This window comes from Littorina saxatilis, linkage group LG14 (assembly GCF_037325665.1).
Source record: "Littorina saxatilis isolate snail1 linkage group LG14, US_GU_Lsax_2.0, whole genome shotgun sequence".
Taxonomy (NCBI): domain Eukaryota; kingdom Metazoa; phylum Mollusca; class Gastropoda; order Littorinimorpha; family Littorinidae; genus Littorina; species Littorina saxatilis.
The window spans coordinates 20,302,773-20,320,208 of NC_090258.1; the positions used below are offsets into that span (position 1 = coordinate 20,302,773).

A 17,436-nucleotide genomic window follows, 5' to 3' on the forward strand; every position below is an offset into this window, starting at 1 on the left:
CGCGCTACCGACTGAGCTACATCCCCGTCCCTATGGATTGGGAATTGTTAAATCAAGAAAAATAATAATTAAAAAAATATTGACATAAAGAATGTGGGGATCCTGCTTGTAAAAAGCAAGGGTTAATCTATCCAAGGGTACTCTGTGGGAAATCTTTTTGTACATGTATCTTATTCAATTCTAAACATACTGTACTTTTCATTGATAACAAGGGGTCGTCTTGGTTTGAGGGATATCCATTGGTTGACGAAAATAAGACTCATTTTACACAGCAATGTTGCTAGAATGCATACTGCGCCCGACAAATGCAGTATTTATGCAAGATTTTGGAGCGGCCGCTCCCCTTGATAACTATCCATAAGGCCAACAACAAAAAATAGTCTGTTTACGGTATCCCGACCGACCCAATTTTTTCGCGCGACCCTAGACTTTTTTTTGGCATTTGGAAAAGAAAGAAAAAAAGACAGAAAAAAAAAGTCTGTTTTTTGGCAAAATAACTTAAAAATATGGTTTTGGGCGGGGGGGGGGGGGATTCCCGACCTACCGACCCTATTTTTTTTTGGCCTATGTTACCGTAAACAGACTTTTTTTTGTGTGCCTAACATAGCATGCTTTATAACCTGAACATTTGAGTGGAAATGGTCAGTATTGTATTCCTTATCTTTAAACCAGGCACATGAGATATGTCAAAGCGGCAAAGAAAAGCAGGGTATTTTTGAAAAGACGTATCATTATGGTGTCTTAAAGTTGAAACACCTCTTGCATTTTTGCTTTTAGAAGTTCTCTCAAACAGTACTTGACATTTCCTTGCATTTAGATTGAAATTTCTCAGTCCAGTGATCTGCGAAAAGTGTTTGTTTTTTTTTGGTCTGAAATTTCCCACCTTTGGTGAAAGATCAAGTATTTTTTATGCAACTTTCTTTTTTTTGTTGCAAAAAGTGTTTTGTTTTCTTTCTTTTAACCATGTTCTGAATGCATAATGGTGTTGCTGATAAGATTGGTTTAAGACAAAAACTGAAAGTATGTTGTGTGCAGTAAACAAGTTTTGTGTGTTGTACTCGTGCACATAATGTTACTGTGTACGTGTGGGTGTGTGTTTATATTTATGGTGCGTGCGTGTGCTTGTTATCATGTGTGCATAAAGTTACATAAAGAACTATAAAAGGTGGTTCTAGTCAGATTTAGCGGTAACTGTACATTTGGTAAATAGTGTATTTGTATATTTTCTGTCACACAAAAGATACTGTATGTAACCATTGTTTGAATTCACCCCTTGTAAGCACCGAGGGCCAGTTGATCTTTTCTGACAGTATTTGCCGCTTTACAAAGAGGTTTGAAGCCTCTCACAGATTTGGTGTAGAAGTGCTATGCAAATAAAAGACAGAATATTAATTGTAAAACAAAAGAACTCTGAAAACACTTGCATAAAGTTGAAATGCTCTAAGGAGAAAGCAAGGAGGAATGAAATTCATGAATCAAGATAAAATTCAACTGCACAGACCAGCAATCACACTTGCATTCAAACCTTTTTTTCACACATTCAAATTCATGTTTAAAAATAAAAACAACTTTGAGGGTGTAAATTTTTTTTCTCACACATATATACTCAATTCTGCAATAATGAGTAACTGTAGATTTTGTTTATGATTTAATCAGTGCAATGTTTCTTCTCCATCGTAGTGGCTCTGGACTCCATGGGCAGTTTTTCAAAGTTGAACTGTATAGTGAAGACTATTATTTTGCTATTAACTGTACAGGCTTGAAACAGATAACATGAATTTGTCCTTTCTTTTATTTTTCTAATTGCTCATAGAAAGAAGCATGCCAACATTTGTCACAATTATTGTTTGATCCAAGTTGGATTGGCCTTTATCTTTATTGACAGTTTCTCTGTTCGATTAGTATTATGATTATGAAGACATAAGATCTAATCGGAATCGAAAACAAGAAAAAGTTGTTAATTCCGACATGTATGAAATTGATCTGAGAAGAGCAATAGATTTAATTTTTAATTCTTTTAACATTTTACTTAATGTTCTAGAAATAACCGTTTCCTTGATTTCCTTGATTCACAGGCGAATAGTTGAGATCTGATCTGGTTTTCTCCTATCTCTTTTTTATTAACCTACATAGTTATGGTTTACATCATGTTGGATGTTGTGAAGAAAAACTTGTTTGATTTTATGATTTAGAACAGTTGATTGTAGCATCTACTGAGACTGTTGCATTTTATTTGGAAAATAAATTTTATTTCCATTTGTTATTTATGACTTTTATGAAAGTGTTTGTAAGAAGTGCAGTAAAATCAGAATGTACATGCATTGTTTGTGACTTTATCCTTTTTAACATCAGTGTGTGTGTGTGTGTGTGTGTGTGTGTGTGTGTGTGTGTGTTCAAGAGAGAAAGGTTAACACAAACAAGCTGTCCGATTTGAAAAATAATTTAATGTTAAATTTCAACAAGTGACAGTGGCATTAGCTCTGTGCATAGACCAAATAGCCTGGACCGCCAACTCGTCACGTGACCCTTCGAGGTTACGACTCTCGACTTTCAGGGGCGCGTCGCGTCCGGTTTGAAAGGCCAGCGATTCGAAGACAGTGAAAAGAAAGCACGCTCCAGTTATTTGTGACAATGGGAGGTGACAATGAACTGGATTTTCCAAAACTCCAAACTAAACTTAACAAAACCCATCGAAAAACATGTTCCATATGCACTTTTGCTGAGTTTATTCTAGCATTTTCAGAACTTACCTCGGCAACTTCGTCCATGTTTACAATCGACACCGGATATCACGTCCCCCCGATTTCTGAAAGGCCATGTAAGCGTAGGTTCCTAAATGCGAGAGGCTGCTACCTTGTAATAGAGAGAAAGAGCGGAGAGAGAGCTAGTTGGCGGTCCAGGATAAATGGTCTATGCTCTGTGGTACAGTGGAAACCCCCCTACTAGGGCTAGGAGCTTTGCGCCGTCGACTCTGCTATTACTTAAAAATGTTCAGCCTTTTTTACTTTTTTACTTTGTTCAATTCCCATGCCTGGCATGCAGGAAAAGCATGGATGCTCACATAAAATAACATTAGGGCTGAAATTCTCCTTAAGCTTACACTACAAAGCAGTCATATTGCAGACTTTCAGAACGCTAGTAACATTTGGTTTAAGAAGTGGGTACATGTACACAAATCTCATACAGTTTACTGAAACTCATTTAACATCGCTGGTGCCTTCAGTTCACAGGAAAGACTCCTGCCTGGAAATAACAAAATCCGGTCCTGTATGGCGCCAAAATATCAGAAACGCTCAGAAAACATCACTTATCTAATATTTAGTCAGCAACACAAATTTACCCATAGATAGCCGAGATGCACATGAAAAATCTCTGAAAAACAAAGGGGCGACTAATTAAGCGATCTAAATGCATACAACATTTGCAACAAGACTAAGTGAGAGTTATGGGGAAACAATCTCCTAACACCTGAAAGCATAACATGCATTGAAATGAACAAACGACTTTCAGCCTTAATTTTAAACAAGTTTTGGACAAACATACTGCTCTGCTTTGCAACATCCACAAAGCAAGGTAAAAGGTAAAGCTGATTCAAACATTTGGAAAATAAACTGTGACAGCATTCAAGAAAACCGGGCATAAGCCACACTACACACTTTTGTGTAACACCCTAAAAATACAGTGGAACCCCCATTTTAAGCCGCCACCCCCCCCCCCCCCCCCCCCTTTTCCAAGACCTGTTTTCTCAGATTGTCTGTTCATAACCTCTGTAAATTTCCCCCCATCTTAAGACTCCCTCCTTGTTAAGACCTGATATTCTCAGAGATATGGAGGTCTTAAAATGGGGGTCCCACTTTAGCAGGCAGGTGAAAATTTACTCATTTGTAAATTATGTATTTTGAAACAAATTCAAACAAGAAGAGCAAACGCTCGATCGAGTCACTTTCGCAGTTCTGAATATTATACTGTTCAAAAAAAGAAACGCATAGCTTGTAATATTTGGTTAATTTAGTTATATGGCTACAAGGATATCCACCAAACTGCAGAAAATGTTTATCTGGTCGTCGACCTTTCGTCCATTGCCACAAGTGAGCTCTGCACGTGACGCATGCGTTATCAGTGGCTACAATGTCAAAATTGCTCATTTGGCATGACCACTCGTCATGCTTCAGTGTAATCTCGTGAAACTCGGGGAATATTGAGCTCTCACCATGTCTTCCAAAACCCATAAAAGCGGATTGTTCGCCACAAAGAAATCAGATGACAATTCAGCGACGAAAGATGGCCCGATTGAGCAGAGAAGACCGCCAAATTGCATTGGGTCGTTTACAAGCAGGCCAAAGTCAAAGTGCAATCGCCAGGCACTTCCACGTGTCCCAGAGCACCATCAGTAGACTGTGGGTCAGGTTTCAAGCCACTGGCTCCGTTGCTGACTTGCCACGAGCGGGAAGACCAAGGGCGACAACTGCTGCTCACGACCGCTTCATACGGCTCCGCCACCTCCGGAATCGTTTCCTGTCGGCCTCATCTTCTGTCCAGGCTCTCCCCGGGCCACACCGATTATCGGACCAGACCGTGCGGAACCGCCTGCATGAAGCTGGTTTGAGAGCTCGCAGACCTCACAGAGGAGCTGTCCTCACCCGCCGCCATCGCCAGAACCGAGTGCAGTGGGGCAACCAGCACCTTCGCTGGACCGTCCGGAATCACTGAAGACACGTGTGGTTCAGCGACGAGTCCTACTTCCTGCTCCAGCGACATGATGGTCGGAGGAGGGTCTACCGGAGAGTAAACGAACGTTACGCGCCCAACTGTGTAGATGAGGCACCCGTTCATGGTGGTGGAGGCGTCATGGTGTGGGGGGCGATCAATACCGCTGGAAGGAGCACCCTGGTGCACGTCCAAGGGCGCATAACTGCCCAGCGATACGTGGAGGAAATTCTGCGCCCACACGCCCTTCCTCTTCTGGCTGACCAGGATGCCATATTCCAGCAGGACAACGCTCGCCCGCACACAGCACGACTCACCACCCAGTTCCTCACCGACCACCATGTCCAGGTGCTTCCCTGGCCATCCATGTCGCCAGACATGAACCCGATAGAACACCTCTGGGATGAATTGGACAGACGTGTGCGCAGGCGAGAAGAAGCGCCGGCAAATCACCGCGATCTATTGCAGGCACTTCAGGAGGAGTGGGACACCATCCCACAGCAAGATATCCGGCATCTGATCCAGTCCATGCCCAGAAGGTGCCGGGCAGTTGTTGCTGCTCAAGGCAGTCACACCCCCTACTGACTTGACAGCCTCGGCACCCAATCGTATTGATTGACTGATTGATTTGAAGATGCAAATGAACTGTGTGTGCATTCAACTGTGTCCATACCAAATTTCAAACAAATAATCTAAATATTGGATTTTCTGTTAATTTTTTCGACAAATAAAACAAATTTGGCAAGTAGCAACTATGCGTTTCTTTTTTTGAACAGTATATATGAGGCATCAGATGGACAGGAAGAAATTGCTATTCACAACACAATACAGATGTAAATAATTTGATGTAAAGAATAATCCTATAAAGTTTGAATCAAATCCGATGAATAGTTTCAGAGATATGATATTTCAATTTTTTTCCTTCAAGACATACCTGTGACCTTGAAAAAGGTCAAAGGTCACCAAAGCAGACGTCAAAGTGTAGAGGTCACTGGGAGTCACGTTCACATAAAATTTGAGCCCGGTCACTTTTATAGTTTCCGAGAAAAGCCCAACGTTAAGTTGTGTGTTGCCGAACAGAAAAGGCTAGTTATCTCCCTTGTTTTTCTGATAACGTTCGTAAAAGGCTACAGATGTAAATACTTTGATGTAAAGAATAATCCTACAAAGTTTCAATCACATCCGATGAACTTTGTCAAAGATATAAAATGTCTAATTTTTCCTTTGACGCTGACCTGTGACCTTGAAAAAGGTCAAAGGTCAACGAAACCATCGTTAAAGTGTAGAGGTCATTGGAGGTCACGACTAAACAAAATATGAGCCGGATCGCTTTGATAGTTTCCGAGAAAAGTCCAACGTTAAGGTGGTGTCTACGGACGGCCGGACGGACGGCCGGCCGGCCGGACGGACAGACTAACACTGACCGATTACATAGAGTCACTTTTTCTCAAGTGACTCAAAAAACATGGTTTTCTGTGTGTTAGTCACAAATGTCCTTCTCCAGCCTACAGTACAGTTACTTTTTCTTTTTCTTTCCTTTCTGTGGCTGTGCGTACTTTGCCCTCAAGTTTGCAAAGAAGCTGTCGTCCCGAGCGGCACGCGACTTGTTCCTCTTCTGTATGAGGGCGGTGAGCGAGGCATCTGTGTCATCCAACTTCAGTCTCTTCGCTTCTTCCGACGCCTCTTCTGCCTCTGCTGCTGCCTGAAAAAAGCCAAAAGACCAGCGATTACAGAAAAGCACAAAACTAAAAAAAGAAATAACTGAACATCCAAAACTTCTAGCAATTTTCAAAAACTCAATAAAGTCAGGACTAAAGTAGAGAAATACAAAAACATTTCATGTATGAAAGGTCCAATGCTGAAGGTTTTCACAAAAAAGAAAAACTGCAGCTATCGCGCAGTGTTCCAGTGTTCACTAACATTCACTGTCTGATTTGTTTTAATGGTAAAGTTCAAACGGATCCACAGCTGTGTTCAGCCTTCCAGTATTGCTGCAAGATTTGTAACTATAACCAGACGAGGGAAGACTTAATCTTTCAGCGAAACACTCACTCAAGAAACTGTCACCTTCTTGCTGAAACACTCCATTTTCCATCAAAGCTGGGAAATCCGGGTCGCTTACTCCCAGTGGAAAGCTAGCAGCAACAAGAGTGGCGCTACCCAGGTGTGTGTGTGTTTAGGTGTAATCAGCCACCTGCACTTATGGCAGAATGACCCAGGTCTTTTACGTGCCATTGTGGTGAAACAGGGGTGGGACATGGATACCATATGAGTCTTCACATAAAGTTGACACCTGTGTCCGTCCCTGCCGGGATTCCAACCTGTGACCTTAGAATCACAAGTCCAGTGCTCTACCAACTGAGCTACCCGGCCCCCAAGCCTGAATCAAAATCACGATGGTCACCATTACCTGAGGCCCCTTCCATATTCTTTCCGTCACTCTGATCCCCCATCTCAACGAAAGGTGTCTTTTAAAATTAAAATTAAAACAGAAACTCAAGACTGTTGGTCAAAATGTGATGACTCATGCACATTCTTCTGCACTGTGTATACAGTACAGTAGAACCCCCTGCTAGAGAGCCGAGCCCCCCCCCCCATTTTTATAACCTCTGTAAAGTTACCTGCATTTTAAGACTTTTCTTAATCTTAAACTTAACAGATTGACAAAGCCATAAGGGCTGGAGCTACACATACTACCCACCCTTCTTTGCCGGGCACTTTTTTTCTTCTTGGACTCCTTAGTGAAGGCTTTGAATTCTGGGAGCTCCTTGTCCTTGGTGAGGTCTTGCAGGATCTGTGTGAAGCGTTCCTCATCTTCCGGCGTGGAGCAGAGTACACTGTCCATAATAATGTCCATGTCGCCTTCCGCATCTATGTACGCTGTTTTCAAATCTGCCAGCTCATCTGCAGAACCTGCAGGAAAGTTGGTGATAAAAAATTACTTTCCCTTACTTCATGTCTGCATGATACCGAAAGTCACCTACATATATATTTAGACTTCCTAGCTTAAATTTAAGACCAACACACACACCACCCCTTTCATAAAGTTTTAGAAGTTGGAATAGCAGTAGCACTTACAAATATTTTGTTAATAATGCTACATCTTTTCTTCCCAATTGCTTTTATCTTAACTTAAATACATAGCACCCATGCACATCCCATGTCTCATTGACCAGCACTAAATCCCAACTCATCCCAGCGATTACATGCTTCTTGTTTTTAAGACTTTTATTCCATGTAGATAATTCTGAGAACATGCAAAAAGAACAAGTCTCCCACTCCCACAAAAAGGAAACTTGCCTTTGTACTTTTTCTCAAACTCTTCAATATCCTTGACAGTGACCTTGGGAAAGAGAAGACGCCAATATTCACACCAGTCCTTATCCTGGTCCAGGACATCATCGTCTTCGCCAAAGTCACCTGCAAACAACACTGAATATGAATGATAAACAAAACTATCAATTTTAAGAGACAGAGAGACTTGTGCAGTATTGGCGACAGGCATTAACCGGTATTTTACCGGTTGAAACGAGAAAATACCAGACCAAAATTGGCTACCGGTATGACCAACCGGTTGATTTTTAGAACTACTGTTTTTTTTTCCGCTCGCAAAAAAAACCAAAAGACAGTACTCTGAGTTGGACTCCAATGACCAGCCTACCGTATTTTGCATCATAAAAGTTTGCGTACCGGTTTGAAAAAATATATACGTTTGCAGCTCTGAATGCATGCATGCATATATGTGTGTGATGGTCAATTTGTTCATGGCTGGGGGTATGCAGTGCCTTGGCTGGTTGATGACTGTGCTAAAGACATTGCACTCCTATTTATTTCATGAGTGCATTATATTAAATTAAATGTATGGAAGATACTGTTTGAAAATCTGTTCAAGAACAAAAACTTGTATTAGACAAAAACACAACACCTGTTTCATCATAGACTGCCCGCTTCTCCTTGTCAGACAGGATGGTGTAGATTTTTCCCAGTGTCTGGAACTTCTTAGTGGCCACCTCTTTTTCCTCTGGACCGACTCTATCTGGGTGTACTGTTAGCGACCGCTTGTGGTAGCCTTTCTTTACTAAAAAAAATATACATCATTTTCTTAGATTTTCCCTTCAAAATGTCTGTAAGTTTAAACTTTATGTTAGGGTTATACTATAGGTAGCTTAAACACACACACACATGCACACACACACACACGCTGACACACACACACCTCAGACAAAACAATCAAGTAAACAAACATGTCAGATTGTCACACCTTTGGTTAAAGACTGAGAGCTATCTGTTATATAAATTTATTTGGAATAAGTGGTTATAAGTACATATTTATTATATCAAACATAATATAAACATTCCCAAAATTGGCATTGTTATTTCTACTGAAAAGTCTGAATAGGCAATATCACAGGTGAATGATGAAACAAGTTCCTAGCTATTAATATTCCTTCATTGACTCTGTCGACACCCGTTCCTAACATTTTGCTTACCCCTTCCCTTTATGTAATAAACCGGCCATAGGGTGGCGTTGATATTACATAGGATATATATATATATATATATATTTTCTCGCCATTTTCGTCCAGCAAAATCAATGGCAAATTAATTATTTACGCTTAAGTTTGGAGCTTAATCCGTCAATTAATTTGACGATAAATATTCTGTGGGTAAAGGGACTTGTATCAAAAAGAAGTCAATATATAAGGCCAAAAAAAAATAATTGTCTGTTTAGGGTAACATGACCAAAAAAAGTAGGGTCGGTAGGTAGGTATTTTTTTGTTTTTTTTGTTTTTTTTGTTTTTGTTTTGTAAATGCTATGTTGGCTGAACATTCACTTCTTATATTTGATGAATACATGTTTCAAAACTAACGTATAAATAAAACAGAGAGAAAGGGAGAGAAAGAAACGCCAAATGTCTTTTTTTAGCATTTTTACCTCTTTTTTTTCTTCTTTTTTTTTGAAAATCAAAAAAAAGTTTTTGGGTCGGCGCCAAATCGATAGGGTCGGTCGGGTTACCCTAAACAGACAATTTTTTTTTTTTGGCCTAAAGTAACTGGATTATTTGTGAGCTATGAATTTACCACACTAAAGTTCAACATTAGGGTCTACCAATTATGCTAAAGTTTGAAGCTCAATCCGCCAATTAATTTCACGACAAATGTTCTTTGGCTTGCTTACATGGACTTGTATCAAAAATAAGTAAAGAATGTCACTGGATTCTGAGGAATGAATTTAGGCCGCTGCTAACGGCACGATATCGTTTGGCTAGCAAATATGCTAGCGGCACGATATCGTTTGGTTAGGCTGCTAACGGCACGATATCGTTTGGCTTGGTCTTCAACAAGCAAATATGCTAGCGGCACGATATCGTTTCGCTTGGTCTTCAACCAGCAAATATGCTAACGACACGAAAAAACTTGGCTTTAGGAAGGCTAAAGTTTTAACAAAACTGAATGATGAGACTGAATAAGCTTGAACTTGTATCCTACGATCGATAACCAGGCAAGAGTGTAGTGTACGTCATACATCCTCAGCGGTCACGTCACTTTAGTAACAATATGGCGTCATGTATGACGTACTTCACATGGTGTCTTGGTGAATCCCGCGATATGTGTATGATAACATTATTATTATTATTATTTTTATTTTAAAACGGGCGTAACTCGCTTCAAAATTGACCAAAATTGATGCTGTTTTTTTGCTTTTGGCGTTTTGAACTGGCGTGTATGTGATGTCTGGCAGAATCGCGTCACAGCTTCATATAAATCACAATAGGAATCGAAATGCTGGCCAACATGCAAACACCGATCATTCTCCGCCATGATGGACAGCAAAACGCGGAAAGAAGAGGAGTCACGTGACAACGGTAGAAAAACAAAGGCTGCTTGGATCGGAACATTTTTCTCATAAACCGGAAGTGACGGGAAAAAATGCTCAACTCAACAACAACAACAACAAAATGCCTGAAAAACAAGAAAGGATCGTTTCGTTAGCATCTGGACCACGAATTTGCTTCACATCCAATATCGTTTCCCTAGCATCCAAGCTCTCACAGTTGCTTCGCATACGATATCGTTTCGCTAGTATCTAAGCCCTCGAATTTGCTTTATATCCGATATCGTACCGTTAGCCACTCCGATGAATTTAACACGCTAAAGTTCAAGATTACCGCATAATTAATTAATTTGGTTGTTCAATCGACGAAAATGCACCGAAAATGGCGTACGTTGTCAACCATGGGACATCATTTACACGAAAGAGTTGTCTCCCTTGTTCGTTCATACGGATAATTCCTTCTTTGACCCATGTAAACGAAATGCATTCGTACAGTTCATCGGAGTTCATTCCGTAACTTCAAAAGGATCTAAAACGACTTGTTATGATTACAACAGCAGGTTCTACAAATTTGGAGACTTAAATGCCTCTGAATTCTGAGCTATGAATTTAACACGCTAAAGTTCGGGAAGAAGAAGTTCAAGATCAAAACGGCTTGCTCGAGATGGGCGCGCTTTCTGCGGATCGTCATATGGTTCTGCGCCATCTTAAGATCGCGCTGAGTACCTTCTTGTGGCGTTGCTTCCCTTCGCACACCAATCACTTCGTACAAGTCAGTTGTGTCGAAGAGTTCTTGACATGCTTCCAAAAGCGCTGGACGCTTTTCTTTCTTGCTTTTCGACTTTTTCGGCATTTTGATTAGCGACGAAAGCTGCTTCCCAGACGACTTGAAACTTTCCGCGAAATGACAGACTAACGCTGTTTTCATACAAATAAGAGTCTCTCAAGGGAGCTCATTCCCAACGAATCACCGTGTGCAAATGTTTATTTACAAACAACGAGATGAGTGCGCAGAGAAAGTAAAACATGGCCTTTTCTACGTCTGACGTGTCACGCACTATAGCGGCTCAGTTTGGAGGTTGCCAAGAATTCCATGGAAGCGACGACACGAGACTGCATACTGCTGCATACTACGGAGACACAGAAACGCTGAGAGAACTTCTGAAGCAGATGACATCAGGGGAGGCTATCAATCGACGCAATCATTTGGGTTGCACACCACTGAGGCTTGCGGCGACAGGTGTTGAAGATATTTTTATTTTGAAAAACAAACGTAACCTGTGGACATTTTAATACATTCACGAAACAGTTTAATTGATTTTATTATTTAAAATGCAATACGTACATTTCCCGCAGCCATACAATTCACGAAATCAATTAGCGATCAGACAATTAATCTGTCAGTGAGTTGATAAACTGATGGCTGTGGCTGGAGATCCGGTGTCACGAACTGAAAACTCTGCTAAACAATCCCTCTCAATGCGGTCAATGATGTGGCTCAGAGGACTTAAAAAATGCGACCCTTTGACCGAACGAACCATGGGTTAGGGTTAGGGTTAGGTTGTTCACGACCTGATTAATCTCCCCATGTTAGCGCATGCGCATTGACCGCATTGAGAGGGATTGTTCAACAGAGTTACGGAGCCCCCACGCTCGGAGTGATTTTTAAAAAAATAAAAAATAAAAAGCGCAACGGAAGGGCTCGAACCCACGACCTCGCAAACTCTAGAACAGTTCACTACCAACTGAGCTAAGGTCGGATACCTGCCATGACAGGGAAAATCTATTTTGTGAGATACTGATGACTGCCAGTTCTCGAGCCTGGGGGCCGTAACTGACTCGCCGATTAATTCCCGAGCCACTCCGTAAACTAATTAGTGAAAAGATAATGGCACAACCAAAGTACAGGGCAGGATATCTACAGTGATGACGTGAGGTCCTTTTGACGAGAGGACACATTATGTTGTTCCTTTGTCATTATCTAGACTAAACTCAATTTATCTTTTAAAATCTTAAATTGGGTTGGTTTGGGGAGATATTTTAAAGATACTTCACTGGTCACAAGGGTGTCCTTCCATAGCAGGTACCACTGTAACATGCTTTTGTCCATATATATATGATTCATCCATTCATGCATGCATGGGCACAAAAATGCACGAACATAATCTTTGTTTTCCTATGTTCTTTGTCTCTGGCAGGTGGACATACAGAGAGCGCCTTGGTGCTGTTAGACCATGGTGCCAGCATTGAGGTACCTGATGTGAAAGGTCAGACACCACTTCATGTTGCGGTCAAAAACCTCCACTTCCGCTGCGCAGAGATTTTACTGGAAAGGGGAGCCGACCCTAACGGAGATGCTAACAATCGCTCCACTCCACTTGCTCTGGCTGCCATGCAGGGTAGTTTGCATTTGGTTCAGGTAAGTGTGTCTGTGTGGGTTGTGATACAGTGGTACCTGCAATGAAAGGACACCCTTGCAGTGATGTACATTTTAGTCGGTCTCCGGTCTCTGACCGATCCAATTTCCCCAGGACCTATAGCTTTAACCCCAGCAGGACACAGGTCCGATTAACCTACAGAAGAAGTGGTCAAGGGTCCGATCGTTTTTGACAATGACGCGGACATGCGGACTGTTCAATTTTCAAGAGGAAAGCTTGTTTCGGTTATGCCAAGCGAAAGTAAACACTGCGTGAGGAAAGCTTGTTTCGGTTTTGCCAAGCGAAAGTATGCACTGCGTGTGACCAGTTTGTTGAGTGAACGAGGCACCATATGGGATCTGATTCTTTGAATTGAATTTATCCTCAAGTTGGATCAAGAAGAAAAAAAGAAAACCGAACCCATATGGTGCCCCGAGTGCATTCATTGGCTCAGCAATAAATCGTTTAAACCAATGGGAACCACCCGTGCATGTTCGCACATGTGCAAGGCATTACTTTTCGTCATAATATCCGGAAAAACCGTTGTGCGTTCGAACGAAAATAAAATCGAAAGAGAAACGACATGGGTCCGAAAAAAAAGCTCAAAGCAGATAAAACAATCAGCAGACATTGATGTCCATGCTGCGTTTGCCAGCCACTGTGGCTTCAGCTGAATCAACAACAACGTCAACCGAGAACGAACTCGTCGAAGTGGAGAGTGATGGTGAAAGTGCAACTGCAAGTAAGTCGACGAGCACGAGAGAGACAACCCAAGTCAAAGAGTTGAAAGACAAGAAATCACGTTCCTTCTCTGAGGAATGGAAAAAGGTATATCCTTGGCTGACTTGGTGTGTACGGCTCGAAGAAACCAATTGTGTGTCAAAACCCAGGACATGATCCTGAAAGCAAAACTTGAGGGACCCGCAGAACGGTCAGATGCCTACCTGAAAAACATTGTCGACAGATGGGCAGTGATAAAAAACCGACAACTGTTCAAATAACTTTGAAATGTGATTCAATCCTTTGAGTATCTAGTCATGACAGTCGCGGAAGGTGGACGAATTTAAACTGAAAATTCTTTTTAAATGCGGTTTTACGAGTCGTGTTTGTGTCCTATTGAAATTGCAATCTCAGGACACTGTGTCCTATTGATTTTCAGTCTTCAGGACATTTGTCCTAAAGGCTGCTAGAAAAATGTACATCACTGCCCTTGAGACCTGAGCCAAAACTGTCCCTAGATTGTGGGTGTTCTTTCCTGATATATTTCGGTAAAGACAACAGGCAAAGGGACAGAATTATATGTCCTTTCTCTGCAGATGTCCTGTCATTGCAGCAGCCGCATATTACAGGTACCACTGTAAATGAAAATAGGCAATGGGCATGATTTGCAGGTTTTCCTGAATTTCTAAAGCCTCATATTAATTAGTCGAAGTCGACTTTGCAAAGTCTACTTCACAAAGCTCGTTGCAGATAGCTTTGACACTGAATTTTATGTTAGAAGACATTGAGACATCGCGCACTTTACTTTGGGCTCATTTTAGGAGGCTCAGTCTTCAAAAATTAAGGGTGTGGAATTTTCAGTTTCTGACTTTTTGCTATTATTCTCCAGCTACTGCTCAAGTTCAGAGCGGAGATCGTGATACAGAGGAAAGGCAGCACAGGACTCGGTTTCACCATTGACCCCCTCAAACTTGCAACGGCCTACCAGCACTACGACTGTCTCAAACTTCTCCTTTCTTCCGGCGGTAAACCCGTCAACACCTCATCCTTCACTGGAGTTTCTTCCCCTTATCATATTCAGCGATGTGGCTCAGAGTTTGCTGAACTGCTCTACGAGTTTGGGATAAGTCCTTGGGTGAAGGACAGCAGAGAACGGTATCCATGGGACACTGAGCCACGAGGTGTTACAAGAGAGTCTGAAAATTCCGGTGGTTTGGTAGAGTTCTTCAGAAAAATACGAGGTATGTACTACGTGTATAATGTTGAGTGAAAACATTCATCCATAGCTTTTTCTTTTATTTATTTTGTCTTTTTTCTGTTTTTGTGTTTCTTTCTTTGTTCTGTCTTTTTTCCCCCTTACTTTCTTTCTTCCTTTCTTAAGTTTGCTTACCTGTCTAAAAGGGTCACCCAAGTGACCGACCAAAAGTAGTCACTGTAGACATTTTTGTGTGAGGAAAAGGTGAATTATATAGAAAAACGACTTGTCAGGGATCGTTTTGGGAGGTCGCTGTGGGCAGGTGGTCGCTGTGGGCAGGTGGTCGCTGTGGGCAGGTGGTCGCTGTGGGCAGGTGGTCGCTGTGGGCAGGTGGTCGCTGTGGGCAGGTGGTCGCCAGGGCTGGTTGGACTGTAGTGTTCATCTATCTATAACTATATACGGCTTGTGTGTGTCCGTGTGTCAGTTCGCGATGCACGGCCAAAGTTCTCGATGGATCTGCTTCAAATTTGGTGGGCATATTCAGGTACACCCCGGACACAATCCGGTCCATGAAAATTTTGAACACGTGCTCCAAACGCGCAGCGCTGAACCGATTTTGGTTTTTATGGTTTTTCTGTACATCCATTCCCAGTAACTCTTCCTTATCTTCTCCAGTGTTTTGCGCGTTTATCTCCCTTCCTTCGTTCCCGGCATAAGGTATTCGGCTCTACTTCTTCCCGGCAAAGCCGGGTACCCTGCGAAGCGGGTATTCATCTAGTTTGTTATATAGCACCTGGTTCATAGACCGAAAATTAATGCTCAGATAATATATTTGGTTTGTTCATTTGTTTACCTTTTCTTTTGTCACAGTCACAATGTTTACTGTATAGCTATGTTTAAGCCAAAATTGTAAAACAAAGTTATTGATTGTTTGTTGTTACTGACACTGTAGCTTTCTCTTGAGCTGCTTTCTTACTTGTTTTTCTTTCTGTTTCAGATGAACCTCGGTCGCTGAAGTCCTGGTGTCGTTTGTCTGTATGGAGGCGAATATCATCAGAGAAAAAGTGTGCTTCTTCCTTGGAGTGTCTTCCTGGTGTCCCTGCAAGTTTAATCCAGTACCTGACTTTTGAGAGACTGTAAATTTATTGGTAAATGTGTTTGGTTTGACTTTGAGTTCCTGACTTCTGCAGTGAAAATGAGTTCTTCTGTGAGTGAAAACACTAGCTGTGTAACAATTGTTAATGTTGTTTCTGAAGCATCATTTGCAAGATCCATGTTGGAAGCAAGTAGCATTGATTGGAAGTACAGTGGAGCCCCCCTTTTAAGACTCCCTCCCTTTTCAGACCTTTTTTTCAGATTTTCTGTTCATATTCATAACTTCTGTCAATTTACCTCCATTTTAAGACTCCCTCATTTTAAAGACCTGATTTTCTCAGATTGTTGGAGGTCGTTAAAAGAGAGTTCCACTGTATAACTACTACGTTTATTGGAATCGCGTTTATTGGAATCGCATTACACTTCTTGACACAAGAGCGGTTACGCAGGGATGATGTTGCTAGGATTTGATTTCTTTGGGAAATCAAAAGTTTCTGCAGTTTGGGAAAGTTTTCATTTTCATTCAGTCTTTGGAGTACCCTATATAGCTTTTGGGAATAAGTTCAGAAATTCTGCAGAAATTGTTGGCAAGTTTTCAGCGATTTTATATAAGAGTTGGCGTTTTTGACATCCCAGGAGAGTAATCAATGGTAAGAGCGAAAGGCAATATGTGTACTGCTGAGGCATTCCTGTGCATTTATGTGACTTTCTCCCCTGGCCAGAAGAAAACTTGGCATTACGGTATCCTCTTCACATTACAAATTTCCACCACGACGTTGATTTCTGATATCCTAGCTTCCTTTCCCCACATTTGTGAATTTGTTTTGTGTTCTTTATGTAAACTCACAGTAAAGACCACCATACTGCGTGTAGTGCAATATTAGCATAGTACAATACAGTGCAATATATTTACATGTATAAGTACATTTATTGTTTTGGATAAAAACACATTATTTAAAGTTGGAACAGAAACAATGAATAAATATGTCTTTATCTTACAAGATACAAGATACAAGATACAAGATATTTATTCACCAATTTTGCAAAAGGATTTCATCTTGGCACGGCACGGTAAAAATAAAATAAAAACCAACCAGACACATATGCAGACACACATCACCATGCATGCATACATACGTACATTACACTGTCATGCACACACGGACACAACTCACACACACACACACACACACACACACACACACACACAATTATTTACATACTCACACATAACCAGCCACATATCTACATCACAAATTCACATCGTCGCCTTGTAAAGGTAAAAACCATATCAGTTTAAAAGGGGTGCCAGTAATATCAATACAACATTAGTGAATACTAGAACAATACCTAAAATTTATAATCCATTTAAAAGTAAGTAGTACACGTGATTATTATCATTTAGTCAGATCATCACATAAAATTATATAATCATAATCTAGCCAGTTAGACAGTTTAAAACAACA

The 17,436-nt window shown here is 41.2% G+C and overlaps 2 protein-coding genes across 2 annotated transcripts; one reads left to right on the top strand and one right to left on the bottom strand.

Moving 5' to 3' along the window:
* Positions 1-5,283: 5,283 nt before the first annotated feature.
* LOC138947325 (dnaJ homolog subfamily C member 9-like) lies at positions 5,284-11,477 on the bottom strand. Its single transcript, XM_070318771.1, has 5 exons — positions 11,270-11,477; positions 8,633-8,785; positions 8,008-8,127; positions 7,409-7,620; positions 5,284-6,409 (listed from the first exon to the last, which is right to left on the bottom strand). Exons 1-5 carry the CDS (start codon positions 11,469-11,471, stop codon positions 6,224-6,226), a joined length of 873 nt encoding a protein of 290 aa, XP_070174872.1. The 5' UTR covers positions 11,472-11,477; the 3' UTR covers positions 5,284-6,223.
* Positions 11,478-11,509: 32 nt separating this feature from the next.
* On the top strand, positions 11,510-16,971 carry LOC138947324 (ankyrin repeat and SOCS box protein 1-like). The gene is made up of 4 exons (XM_070318770.1): positions 11,510-11,783; positions 12,742-12,962; positions 14,570-14,921; positions 15,873-16,971. Exons 1-4 carry the CDS (start codon positions 11,570-11,572, stop codon positions 16,013-16,015), a joined length of 930 nt encoding a protein of 309 aa, XP_070174871.1. The 5' UTR covers positions 11,510-11,569; the 3' UTR covers positions 16,016-16,971.
* Positions 16,972-17,436: the final 465 nt, after the last annotated feature.